The sequence below is a fragment of the Epinephelus moara genome, chromosome 5 (genome assembly GCF_006386435.1).
Source record: "Epinephelus moara isolate mb chromosome 5, YSFRI_EMoa_1.0, whole genome shotgun sequence".
NCBI classification, from domain to species: Eukaryota; Metazoa; Chordata; class Actinopteri; order Perciformes; family Serranidae; genus Epinephelus; species Epinephelus moara.
The window spans coordinates 37,168,057-37,181,805 of record NC_065510.1 but is presented as its reverse complement, the minus strand read 5'-3'; the positions used below and the strand labels follow the sequence as shown (position 1 = coordinate 37,181,805).

At 39.6% G+C, this 13,749-nt stretch overlaps 1 protein-coding gene across 1 annotated transcript; it reads left to right on the top strand.

The window, feature by feature from the left end:
- Positions 1-1,876: 1,876 nt before the first annotated feature.
- LOC126390493 (endoplasmic reticulum resident protein 27) lies at positions 1,877-12,683 on the top strand. Its single transcript, XM_050044824.1, has 7 exons — positions 1,877-2,056; positions 3,919-4,004; positions 7,896-8,033; positions 8,137-8,253; positions 9,098-9,223; positions 9,306-9,503; positions 12,590-12,683. Exons 1-7 carry the CDS (start codon positions 1,999-2,001, stop codon positions 12,629-12,631), a joined length of 765 nt encoding a protein of 254 aa, XP_049900781.1. The 5' UTR covers positions 1,877-1,998; the 3' UTR covers positions 12,632-12,683.
- The last annotated feature ends 1,066 nt before the right edge of the window (positions 12,684-13,749 follow it).

Below are 13,749 nucleotides of genomic sequence, written 5' to 3'. Positions count from 1 at the left end.
TTGTTGTGTCACTGCTACACACGTCACCTGTATGGCATTTCACACAAGTCATACTGTAAGTCTATGACGTTAGATGTTGTCCTGATTGGGAGTATTAGTGCTGCCCTTAAGCCCCATGGGAACATGCATCACACACACAAGCCCTGAGACTTTTCACAGCTTAGAACAACACGTTTTTTTAATCTCAGAGGACATTTGTTGGTGTAGTGATAATATACAAGTGAAGAGTCCACAGACATTATTCCCCCACAACATGCATTTTTCTTAATGGTTCTCATTGGTCTCCTTGCACCGAGGACATTTAACTTGTAGACGCAGTTTAAGGAGGCTATTTTTATAAACCTTTTTTAATCTTAAGTATTTTTAGATGTATATGTGAGGAGTATTTGGATTTTATTGACACAAGAGAGAGTTTACAGGGTTCACACCGTCTTGTCCTCAAGAGTTCATTGTATTTTTGTGCACCCCGCTGTTTTTTTCTGCTCTGTGGTCGACCAAATCTTTACTCACCAGCATTTTTTGGATTAAAAAAAAAAAAGTTCAAAATCATTGAGTAAAACGTCAAATCTGATGTAAACGATTCTTTTAAAGTTTAGTTTAATAATTGGCATGGTGCTGTTATCAATAAATCTGCATTTCAGAGGCTTTAAGTTTTTGTTTTAACATCACCACATAAAACAACATTTTTGTGGTGGTTTGTTGGAGCTGCTGCATGTTACTGGCTTTTTGTCTGTCTTTAAGTTATGTGAGAAAATGTGTTATGTAATTTTTCTCCTTAGCTCACAGTTTTAGATTTTAAATTATTGTTTTTCTGTTATTATTTCTGTTTCCATGGTAAAATCATGGGTTTTAATTGACACATTGACACATGGTTTTTAAAAATAAATTTGCTAAATTGACAGTGTGTGTGCATTTACTCATAAAAAGTCCTGGGGAACAAAGTAACAGCTACTGTAATGTCCCATTAGACACTTTCATTTGTGGGACTGTCATGATTTTACAGTGCCATGTGACTTCAAGAAATTATGAACATCCAACATTTAACACATAAGTTAGTCACTTGACCCGATCAAATTTTGTTCTTGTAACATAGTTTGGTTTGTAGGAATGTAGGAAACATACCTCTGACTTTAATAGAATTTTTTAGAAAATTATGTATCAATAAATTGGATTTATATCGCACTTTTCAATGCACTCAAAGCAATGCATTTTACAAGATTAAAAAAATCAAGGTAAAACATGTTAAAAAAAGATAGTAAAAAAAAAAAGAAAATCTGATTGATAACATATTGATTTTCACCTTGGTTTCTTGTTATAACACCTATGCATAAAAAATAGTTAGATTTCAATGTGCTTCCGAAAACTATTCTCTTAACACCATACATTGAAGCAAAATTGACTTGCTTTGGCGTTTGTATGGCGATGAATTGATGTGTTGGAGGTTGTGTCCCTCCTGTGGTGAATGTACCAAAATGCAGCTCAGTTAATCTCTGGTCTGTCATGGGTCACACAGGCCTGTTCACTGGATTTCTGCAGTAACCAGGCTGCTGTATCTGAAGAGCCTCCCACCCTTAACAGATTTATGTAAGACACTGCAGCACATGACATTTTGACAGCAAAGTTGTTAAAAAGATGTTTCTAATGACACTGAGAAAAAGTGTTTGATGTTTCATGGAGGCAAAGGTCAGCTTGACTAATTGGATCATTTTTGTCCCTCTCAACCTCAGAATGCCACCACACCACCATTTCAGACACCCACCTGTCCCCTGTGGTACAGTGACACGTAGTCCACCCACTTATCAAGAACACCTGGCTAGTTCTCATGAAAGCCTCCAATCACATCCCAGAGAAGTTGAAGGAGCCACCGCTGGCTGCCATGTGGCAACCGTCAGAGACAGAGCAGAGGCGACACGACTCTTCATACAGAGTCCGACAGCTACAAAGTCTTCTTTTTCTTGGTTTGTTTTCTTTACCTGCCTCCCTCGAGTCCTTTGCAACATGCTGATCACTCTGTTTTGCTCCCTCCTGGTGTCTTCTGTCGTTGGTACAGAGAAAGGTAAATTGATTTAAGTAGCTTGTGTCTACGGGGTTTTATTCTTGAGTTCTTCTCTTTGTTTTCAATGCAGAAAATCAAACAACATAGTTTGTGCATTAAAGTAACAAAACAAAAGCTATACAGTTTTTAGACTCTATTTGGTCAATCTGTCTTTCACCCCTTTCACCTACATTTTGTACTCACATTAATAATGCTTGGAGGATGACTCCTAATCATTTTAGTGAGCCCCTGTTTTTACCTGTGTTGGACATGAAACATGGCACAGAACATGGATTTATAATAGAACTGAATATAGCACTGGAGGTGGAGCACTGTTCATTCAATTGCTCAGTGGTGCACTAAGCCAAAAAAAAGTTCAACAGCTGTGTTTAAAATTACCTGGATGATTGATCGGCACTGCTTCCACACTGCATGGCCCATCGAGCAGGCGCACTAGAGATTTTTTCACTTGCTACTTCTGGTTTAGCGCTCCACTAACTTGAATGGAGAAAAAAAAATAATAGTGTAACTCCTTTAGACTTTCCAAATGTTATCGGACCAAATTGCTTAAATTGTGATAGTGAAAAAGTCATTTCATGGGGGCTGTGATGCTAAAAAAAAATGTATCCACTGATTAACAGATGTCTCTTTCACCATGCAAGTCTATGGGAAAAAGTATTTTTGGGCCCCATGGCACCTCATTATGAATGTATTTACACAGTTTGGCCACTGCAAAAATTGGCTTCAAAGCCACTTCCTGGTTCAGATGTTCGTGGTCCTCAGAGGATGAATCATGACCACTTGACTTTGCCTCTAGTGCCACTGGCAGATCAAAGTTTTCACTCATCTAGTGAAATATCTCAATATTACTTGATGGATTGCCACAAAATTCAATCTAGATATTCATGGTACCCAGAGGATGAATCCTACTGTGTTCATCCCCTGATTTTTCTGTCATTGGCAAGTTCAAATTTGTGGTTTTGAGTAAAAGATCTCAACAATTATTGGATAGGTTGTCATGAAATTTGGTACAGACATTAATTCCCCTCAGGATGAGTTATATTACCTTGGTAATAATCATGTCAATATTGTCATTTTTCCAATATAAGATAAGATAAGATAAACTTCATTGTTCCAAACAGGAAATTTGTTTTGGACACATTTTTGCGACATAGCTGCATGCAAGATACAACCATCAAATACCAACAAGAAACTCAGTAGACAACCATGTAGTACAGCAGGAATGCAGATTTGAATAACATAGTTGTGCAATCAGGACTCCTGGATGAAATAAATAAATCAACTTTATCATAACAGGTAGGGCTAAAAGAATAAAAGCTTCTTAAGGTTGCACTAGCCCAGGAGATAAACATAAAGGTGCAATACAACCTGTAGTATAAATAGTGCAAATAAAATACAATAGTGCAAACGAAACTGTCACAAATAAAAACTGAAGTGCTAGTAAGAACGTATCAAAGTGTGCAACAGGTCAATAGTCACAAAAGCAGCCCTGCTCTGCCAGGGAGACACCACAGGGCCAGCAGATGAAGAGAGTGGCATAACCAAAAGAACATTAGCATATGTAAGTTTATAATCAAATACCTGCAAAACTGAGTACTCTGTGTGTAGCAAATGTTAACATGCTAACTTACTGAAATAAGATGGTGAACTTGGTAAACAGTGCACCTGCTAAACTTGCATGTTAATGGTTTTCACTGTGAGGACGTTAGCATGCTGACGTTAGCATTCAGCCCACATCTGTATCTAAGTACAGCATCACAGAGCCGCTAGCGTGGCTGTAGACACTTAGTGTTGTTTAGACAAAGACGGGGCTGTAACTATACACTATGCTGATTTGTGCATCTCATGTCTTTCTTTCTCAGAAACTGCCCTTCCCAGACTGACTGACACTAAAGCTGCTGAGGCCTTCATCGACTCTGCTGATGTGGTGGTCATCGGATTCCTGGAGGTCAGACATGAAAATTGCACACTGAGTGAATAAACATGAGCTCAAATCAGCTTTCAGGCATCTTTTAAACAAGCCCACAGCGGCTGTTTTATGGTTTTGTTTATTATGCTAACATGCATGCGGCAAACCAGACATGATCAGACAAATTAGCTAAAAGTGAGACTGTGAGGGCCCCCAAAGTACAGCTTTTGTTTGCACGCTGGTGATGCTGCTGTCACGAATAGATTTGGAAGAAGACTATATTTCCTGTGGCCACACCTTTGGCAGTGCTGGTGCTTTGAGGGCAGAGAGTCGCTGGCTTTTCCAAAGGGGCGAGTCCTTTGGCTATACTCTGTGTGCCGTGGAAGATGGCGGGCCACTTGACAGGAAATACATACGTATCTGAAGACTTGTGGGATTGGCTTCAATGACCCTCTCGTAAACAAATGCAGGGAGAGGGTTCATGAGAGGAGAGTGGAAGACAGAGCACATGAGGATAGCTGGACCGTGATGCTGAAGGCAAAAAGAGACCAAAATATTGGTGCTGTGACTCACTGGGAATGAACACATATTACAGGCTGCAAAATGATAAAATGGATTGCCAGAGCTCATGCAATGCTGCCTCAGAAATAGACATGATTCACCTTCCTTTGAGTCAGCCTCCTCTCTCTTTTCTTGGTGTATTTCTTTGTTTCTCCATCTCTGGCTCTCTCTCTCTCTCTCTCTGCCCCTTCAGGAGAAAAAGAATTTTTGAAGAGGAAATAATAGCCAACAAATAATACATCACAACACTGCATTGACATATACACCTACGTAACATTTAAAGGGTAATGATAAATGTCCTGTGATTTAAAGATAAGATAGAGATTAATATGGCAGCTAAGCACTATTTACTATGTGAAGACATAGTGGAGTAATGGCATTTCATTTCATTTCATTTATTTGTTTATTTGTACAGGGACAGTGCACATTAATGAACATTTCTGTAAATGTGCCAGTTTTAGCTGAGTAGCTAGTTTCCAACTGCAGTACCCAGGCAAGGTGTTAAATACCAGCTAAAAGAAAAAAACATTACAATCAACATTTTGTAATAACAGTAAAATATACAGCACAGTGTGTATAAAAGCACATGGATCAGAATAGAAGGCATAACACACAGAGTAAAAGACAAGAAGTGGCACATAATCACAATGGAAAGCACATCAAGCACATTAAAAGACAGGAAAATAAGCTTCGGCCGGCAGGTAGTTTACATCAGGCAAACAGACAAACATAGTGGCAATGCAGCATATTGGCAGGACACCAGGAACAAACAATACAGAACAATACAAAACAAAACGCCATGCACATTTAAGCAACATGTAAGCAAGCGAAACAGACAAGCAGATAGGCAGTCAAGCAGGCAATATGGAGGCAGAGAGGCACGCAAGCACGTAGACAGAATTATAGGATTAGTATGGAATACTGATTGTGATCGCAGGCCTGATTATCTTTTAACCATATTTTTAGAGTGTGTTTGAAGGCTTTGTGTGTTTCAATATTGCGAATGTGTGGTGGTAATGACTTCCAGAACTGGGCAGCTCGCACTGAGAAGGCTGACTGGCTGAAGGAACTTTTTCTCAGTGGTACGATGAGAGTAGTTGTTGAGGCCGATCTGGTCAGTCTGCTGCTCAATGTAAAAAAGTCGGCAAGTGGTGGTGGAGCCAAACCATGGAGAATTTTGAAAACTAGATTTATGTTGTGAAATTTTACAGTGTTATCCCAGCTTAAAAGGACATGCTTGTCCAGGATACTGCAGTGATGATAACGAAAGGATTTCTTGTCCAGGACTTTTAGGGCTTGCTTATACACAGATTGAATTGGTTTTAATGTTGTTTTGCAGGTCTGGGTCCAGCTGGTGAGGCAGTATGTTAAGTGGGGCATTATCATTGCACTGAAGTATAATTTTGCGGTTTCCAAGTTTAAACAATTTCTGATGTATCTGAAGTTGGCCAGGTTGTGTTTGATTGTTTGCGTGACTTTCTTACCTGTTTTTTGAATGTGAGGTTTGAGTCGAGAATAATTCCCAGATATTTGAATTCTGTCACTACTTGAAGCCTCTCACCTGCAAAATACACATTTGGGTCAGGTGTATTAGATGTTTTCTTTGTGAAAAACATGCAAACAGTTTTTTTAACATTAAGGTGAAGACAGGAATTGTGGAGCCATTTGGATACCTGCACCATAGTTGTTGAAAGTTTTTTTGCCACCTCTTCTTTGTTTTTACTATGTACATAGATTACTGTATCGTCTGCATACATTTGAATTTCAGAACTGGTACAGACAGAAGGCAAATCATTAATATACAGACTAAACAGTAGAGGGCCCAGTATTGATCCCTGGGGTACCCCCACCTCGTTTTTTAGATAAGGTGATAGTGTACCCTTAATTCTGACGGATTGTTTTCTGCCTTCCAGGTAGGATTTAAACCATTTTAAAGCATCGAGGGAAAAATTAAACCGAGGCAGCTTAGCAATGAGCACATTGTGGCTAATGGTGGCAATGGTGGCATCCTGAGCAGAGAATGAAGTCACGCTCCCTCTGTGTGTGTGTGTGTGTGTGTGTGTGTGTGTGTGTGTGTGTAGTAAGCCAAGCTTCTCTGTGATTTGTCGTGACTGAGCTCGTATGGTAGTTACCCACCCACCGTTAGCTCTGTCAGCATGGTTGCTCTTGTTTAGCATCGTTACCTGCTAGCCTGCTCATCCACCTCCATGTTGAGAACCATGTACAGGCAACTCATACACTCTGAATTTAACATAGAGCCCCTTTAAATTTATAATTTTACATACTCCATACACATGTGTAAATAGTAATAATATATTTATTAGAGTAAGAATTGTATTAGATTAACATTAACATTAAACATTAATCATTAAATCATTACACCTTAATTTTCAAGTAAAGGTAGCAATACTGGAGTGTAAAGGGACTCCAGGTGCATTTCTTGCATTCAGAATGTCATTGAAGTAAAACTATGTGTCCCATATTACAATGACAAGCTCTCTTTGTATTTCTTCTCTGTCGTTTAAATCTGGTTTTTCATTTGGAGTAAAGTTACACCCTTTATTTAATCACTGTTTTTTTTTTTTTTTTTTTTTTTTTTACATTATTTTATCTTTCCTGTTTTTTTGTACTATTTACTATTGACTTTTTATTTGTTAATTTCTAACCTTTTTTTAATGAGTTTTAGTCTTGTAAAATCTTATTCATTGTTTTTTTTTCTGGGTTGTTTAAGCACTTTGAAACTTCAGATTGGCCAATGTTATATTTTTATATGTTATGTAATTGAGTTACAACTGATGCATGATAATGTAAGTAGTATACTAATGTTGTACCTGGCTGGACTTATACTACTTTTTAGGTACTTTTGATGTAAGGCAATATGTCCATTTAATAAGATCATCTTTTATTCTGTATGTAGAATCTTAATTTAAAAAAAATCACACATTTTAGAGTTGTCTGAGTAAAAAGTGTGACATTTCCCTCTGAAATGTGAGTAGGAGTGTAAAAAAGTACACAGAATAGAAATACTTCAATTGTGCATATCAGCAAGCCTGCCCTCGTCAGGGAGATTCAAAGTGCAGGCTTTGGTTTGGATTTGGATGTTTTCTGTCACTCTCAACCCATGGATTAAGGCATATGTTTCCCTCTTTAAAAGTTTCAGTTTTGCCAGTGTTGCCAAAGAAGGCTCTTCAAGATTTACAATTTAAGTATATACATACACAAATGTTAAGGAAAAAGACAAGAAATGGTTTCACAATCATTACATAGTGAGCACAATGAAAGTGTGGGGAAAAAAATCATTGAAAAATAAATGTATATGATGAGATGAGATGTAACTCTCTCTCTCTCTCTTTCCCTCCTGTGTCTCAGGGAGAGGAGAGTCACGGCTATAAGGAACTCATTGCAGCTGCAAAGCGAGTTGACTCAGTCCCTGTAGCCATCTGCACTGAGAAAGAGGTGTGGGCGGACTACGGCCTCTCCTCAGACACCATCACCCTTTTCAGAAAGGTATATTCTGCTCCATTTGTCTACGTAAGAATTTTTTAAGAATAATTGTGATATGCACTGCCAGTTGTATGACAATGATGATGTTGTCTGTCATTTAATTTAGGCAGATAACCACCAGGAGAACCTTGTTGTCGCAGAGGCAAAGAAGTTAGAAGCAGATGGTCTTGTGAACTTCATCACCATCAACGAGGTCCGATACATCACAGAATACAACCAAGTGGTAGGTCCAACTCATGTCCTCATCACTGTCATATGGTAAATATTTTTCTGAAGCCAAAGGCCTGCCTCAGTCTGTCAGACTGTTATTTCCTGTCATCTATCTCCTAAAGCTTTTCTGCTTTCATCTTAAAAATACATTTTTATTGAAGACAAGTACAAAATTGAAAGAGCTGAAACACTTTCTGACATCCCCAACTCACCCTGAACTCCGTCATCACTTTCCCACCACAGTGGTGGAAAAAGTACTTAGATGTAGAAAGTGGAAATAACAATAACTGATTATTTTTAGGAAGCTAAATTGATTTGCCTGACTGATTTTTTTTTTAGGTAGACTTTTTTTTTCTGATTGGCAGCTGGCTTCGTCCACAGTGGTAAATGGACTGCACTTGCGTAGCACTTTCCTAGTCTTCCAACCACTCAGGGCGCTTTTACACTACATGACACACTCACTATTCACACACACACACAGTCACACACTGGTGGCTGAGGCTACCTTACAAGGTGCCACCTGCTGCTCAGTAACCATTCACACGTTCTCACACACCGATGGAACAGCCATCGGGAGCTATTTGGGGTTCAGCATCTTGCCCAAAGATACTTCAACATGTGGATTGGAGGAGCCGGGGGTTGAACTGCGGATCTTCTGATTAATGGATGACCCACTCTACCTCTGAGCCATAGCAGCTTCTGTTACAGTACTCCTGCCTGCTTCTCCAAACTGGGAGTGTGCTGACCGCAAACTACTGTAGATGATACACTCACTATGGATAAATACCTTATACAACCCGGTTTAAAATCTCTTTAACCCCTTATTCTCTGCATCTCTGCTTTTTTTTTCTCCTTAGACAGCAGTGGGCTTGTTCAATTCAGAGGTGAAGACCCACCTCCTGCTCTTTGCCAACAGGGGGAGTAAAGAATATACTGAGCTGAAGGAGAAACTGGGAGCTCTGGCCCCCGAGTTCACAGGCAAGGTGAGAATATTCTTTCTTCACATACAAAATTCTGTGGTTACTTGATCTAATTTTTAATGAAGTCATAAAAACTGTGTTCCAGTTCTTGTTTGTGCTGGTTAATGGAGCAGTGAAGTCCAACTTCCGATCGCTGGGCTACTTCGGCCTCAAGTCTAAGGACCTCCCTCGAGTTGGTATTTATGATGGTAACTCTGACATGAAGTGGCTGCTGCCTGAGGGAGAGATCTCTACTGAGCGAGTACAAGAGTTCTGCCAGTCCTTCCTACGGGGGGAACTGAAGGTGAGCGGCCGTTATGGCTTACCTACAATCAGTCACTGCTGATGGTTAGATGTATTATAACCTGGTAGCTGCAAAAGCTGGTTAAGATTTAGATGCTGGTCATTGTACTCAGCAGATCTTTTTTCTTGTGACGTGTAAACTGACTCCAGAACAATATAAAATAAAAAAGAGCGGCAGAGTTTAGTGCTTTAAAATAAGAAGTACGATGAACAAAACAGAAGCGCTCATTCACTCGTCAAGTGGCAGAAAGAAAAGTGGCAGTGAGTTGGGAGCACACCACTAATGTACAACAAGAATGAAAGCACTTCTTGCTGTCACTGTAAAGTATGTGCGCCACACAAAAGACAGGAAACCTCACTCTGTGCACTAATTTGCTGTCTTACACCACAGAGCACTCCAGCTGGGTGTGACGCAGAGTCTGAGGCTCTGCTACAAGACAGAAGGACCAGAGTTAAAGCCAGCAACAACAAACTGTGGCACTAAAAAGATTTAAATCATATGATATCAATCAAATTAGGTGGCCAATCGATGACATTTAAATTGGAACTAAAACAAACTTCAGTGATATAAATCAGATTGTAATGCACCATGTGCTGCAAAGCAGGTGTCATTTACAAGAAAGGAAATAACAGACAGATTTAAAGGTGAACTACACTCATTTTTTAAATTCATACGTTATTGCTATGGCCTAAGACACAGCAAAAATATTGGTAAACATGAGCAACTCTTTCCCAAATCCAAAAACTAGAGTGCTAAAACTCAAATCTTTGATGTCATCACTGAGATCACCCAGACCTGTTTCAGACCTGAAAACACAATGAAAGAATAACGCTCATTTAGGTATTAAAAGAAAACAAACATTCTGTGGGTCCACAAAATCAGTCTCCCATTCACTGGCTGCATCCGAAAGTCCATGCTAACATGCTAATTAGCATGCTAAAAAACTATGTGTATTTTAGTATGTCTGAAACCTTTGTATATGAATAGTACATGAGTTGCATACTATTTCTGGTGACATATTACAGTATGCAAACACTAGATACTGCACTGGCAAAAATATCCCACAATGCAATGCAGTAGTGAAGACAATGTTCATAACAGTGGACAGCTACCAAGTCTGCTGACTGATGTGCAATTTAGGAAACACCATATTAAGTAGTGTGGTAGGGATACTATTGCAGATGGGATATCATAGAGTGCCGCAATGATGATGTATACTTGTTGGCTGATGCAGAAGTTAGTGTTGTGTTCAGTAAGACAATTGTCAGGAATTAACACCATTTATGATTTTTGAAGCCTAAATGCAATTGCCAGTAGTGAAAAGCAATGTTGGGCTCTAAATGATCTACACCACTACAATAAGAGTGTAGGCCTAAAGACTTGTTCAGCGTGATGACGTTCTGTCGTCTCATGCAGCCACCAGTTAGCAACCACTTTTTAAGACACAGAAAAGCTTCAAAATAAGGTATTTATACATTTTATGTCGTAGAATAAAAGGTGAAAGGCTTGTAGTGAAGTCCGCCAGTCAAGTCAAAATGCGTGTGCACTTGCTGTGGTAGGTGCTCTGTCCCTGCCAAACCTTCTGTTTCCATCCTCATGGTGTGCTGGTGTTGGACGGTGGGTTGCTGCAACTGCTCGCCCCAACAATACAATACAATACAATACAATACAGTCCATCTGATGCTTGTTTTGTTTCTGTTTTTCATTGTTTCATCACTACAAATCCAACTGTAGCCAGTATTTCACTATCACTACCCTCAATCATATTTCAAGAAGCCACAAATTATATTCAGACCCAAAATAACACTGAAAAGCTGCAAATCAGAACGGAAGTACAGAGAGCTGTTGCATAGAGATGATACAACATCTCATCTAGTTGCATTTTGCATTTTTACGGTGTTGCAGAAGAGAGCATTGCAAGTAGTTGCCTGTTTCAACTCGTCTCGATGTGAATCTTTGGTCTGAACTGGGCTTTATGCCTGTCCTACTACTACTATTACATATGGGGACAACATGGTTTGGGCTTAGTGTTAGCTATGCTAGTGGTGTAGCTCCAGGGATGTCAGTCGGTCACTCCACCACTTTAATCCAGACTGAAATACCGCAAAAACTATTTGGGTGGCATGCCATGAAATTGGTACACACATAGACATTATACCTGCTACACACCAACTTGTTCGCATGCTAATGTTAACATATAGCTAATTTAAGCATTTTCTGGCAACAAAGATGCCCATGACATAACATTACACAACGAGTTCGCCTGTGAACCATATTACCTAACAGCTGAAGTAACATTACTTCTACAGACGTGAATAAAAGCCAAAAGGTTCATCATACTTGCAGACTACACGCTGAGGTTGCAAGCATTACCGTGGTTATGCGTCTTCAGCTGGCAAGGAGGCTCTCAGGAAGTGGTGTGGTAATTACAGCTCAGTGCATCCCAAAGGATATATACTACTGTATGCAAAAAGTATGTAGAAAAGTATGTCGAACTCTGGTTTCTGGCTTTGAGAGAGAGGAAGTAATGTCTACATATATTGATTGAACTTTCCTGGGAAAGTGGAAATAGCATACTGGAGTTTTTTATTTAGGTGATGTTCCCCTTTAAACTTTCTATAGGTTCATTGCTTAGGAAGAAATGGTGCTGCTGGCTGCTGCTTTCTATTTTTTTTTTTATAATGCCTGGACCTTTACCTACATGGATAGTCAGTTTTATTCATATATCCCCAAATCACAAATTGGCCTCAAGGGGCTTTACTGTCTGTAGAGCCTCTATCTTTAGAAGCCTGTATTTTTTCTTTTCTCTCTCTTGTTAAATCTTTAAATTGTTATATTCTTCTGAACAGAATAACTTAAAATTCTTGGCAGCCGAGCCAAAATAGATTAAAGAGCGTCTCATAATGCACCAGCAGTATTGACATAAATGGAGGCATTTCTTTGAGCTTTCCTCTGAGGGGAATTCAGTCCAACAGTAGACTTATTATGTCTGTCTGTGAAACGCTACATAAATACACTCGGGGTAATCTCGTGTCACACATCGCCTCCCTGCTGTATTTCACTTATCATGCTATTATGTTTTTCAGGAGGTGAAACAGGCAGGAGCAGAGGCCAAAACAGAGCTGTAGGACTCAAATGTAAATGAATGAATATGTATTCAATAAAAGACTAAACGGAAAAGGAGCGTCTGATGTGAATTCTTTCTTCCATAAAAACAGTATGACTGTGTTGGACTGTCAAGCCCTGCAATTTCGTCCCTCCAACACAAAGGAAACTATGCAAAATGAACATTTGCCTCTGTGCATGTGTGTATCATGTGTCCTCACTCATTTCCCTGTGTGTGTTATGTTTTGTGCCTTACACGAGTGCGAGCCCGTCTGCGGTCTGGTTAGCGGACCACAGGTCACTGGCCACAAGTCGCAGAGATCTGGCAGTTTGTCAGTCTGTTGTTATTGTCAGGACCACAACACACCGACCTCAAAGAGACTGACAGAGAGCAGACTACCAAGGCACAAAGGCAGTAAAGTTTCTCATATGATTCATCCTGGACTGAAAGTGTGTGAATAAAGTGAAAAACATCATCTGTCATGATAAACTAACATAAAAGTGAAGAATGTGAGTGTCAGGGAATCAGACAGCAGTCCCACACAGCTAAAGGGAGCAGGGCATCAAACTCAAAAAGAAGTTAGAGGGATTTGACTCTAAGACATATCGGGCTCTAAATGTGGATAAAAGAGAGAGTATTTAGCAGTAAAAGCTCTATAAAGGAATAACAGATGGGCTGCAGACATCAAGAGTGAAAATGTTTGGGCTTGTCCCAGAAATATTCTCTCAAGCAAGAAGGGAATTTCAAGGCCCAGACTGGGATCAGTGTAATTAGTGGTGTTGCACTGCCAAGCGGATGCATCCGCCGGAATTGGGAAAGCCTGGCAGGTGGACGTTTCTCAGAGACCAGATGGAAATATACAGCGCGTGTCGCCTGCCATCTGAGTTTGTTTACGGCTGCGATTGAGACAGTGCACAGATGAGACAGTGTTACATAAAGCACTGATGGAGGTCTCTGGGTGGAAGTGAGGTGACTTTATACCATCAACAGGGAAACTGTAAGATAATGTTTCTTCATTGAATAGTTAGTCCCATAATGATTGATTTTAAATAATATTATTAGCTCATACCAGAGACAATATTTATGTTTACATGATTTTCAGGATGTTCTAATAATGTTTACATGTCAACATGATGTTTA

Coding starts and splice junctions, on each gene's coding strand:
- LOC126390493 (XM_050044824.1), top strand. CDS start 1,999: ATGCTGATCACTCTGTTTTGCTCCCTCCTGGTGTCTTCTGTCGTTGGT. Junction 8,254..9,097: donor TCACAGAATACAACCAAGTG/GTAGGTCCAACT, acceptor TTTTCTCCTTAG/ACAGCAGTGGGCTTGTTCAA. Junction 9,224..9,305: donor CCCCCGAGTTCACAGGCAAG/GTGAGAATATTC, acceptor ACTGTGTTCCAG/TTCTTGTTTGTGCTGGTTAA.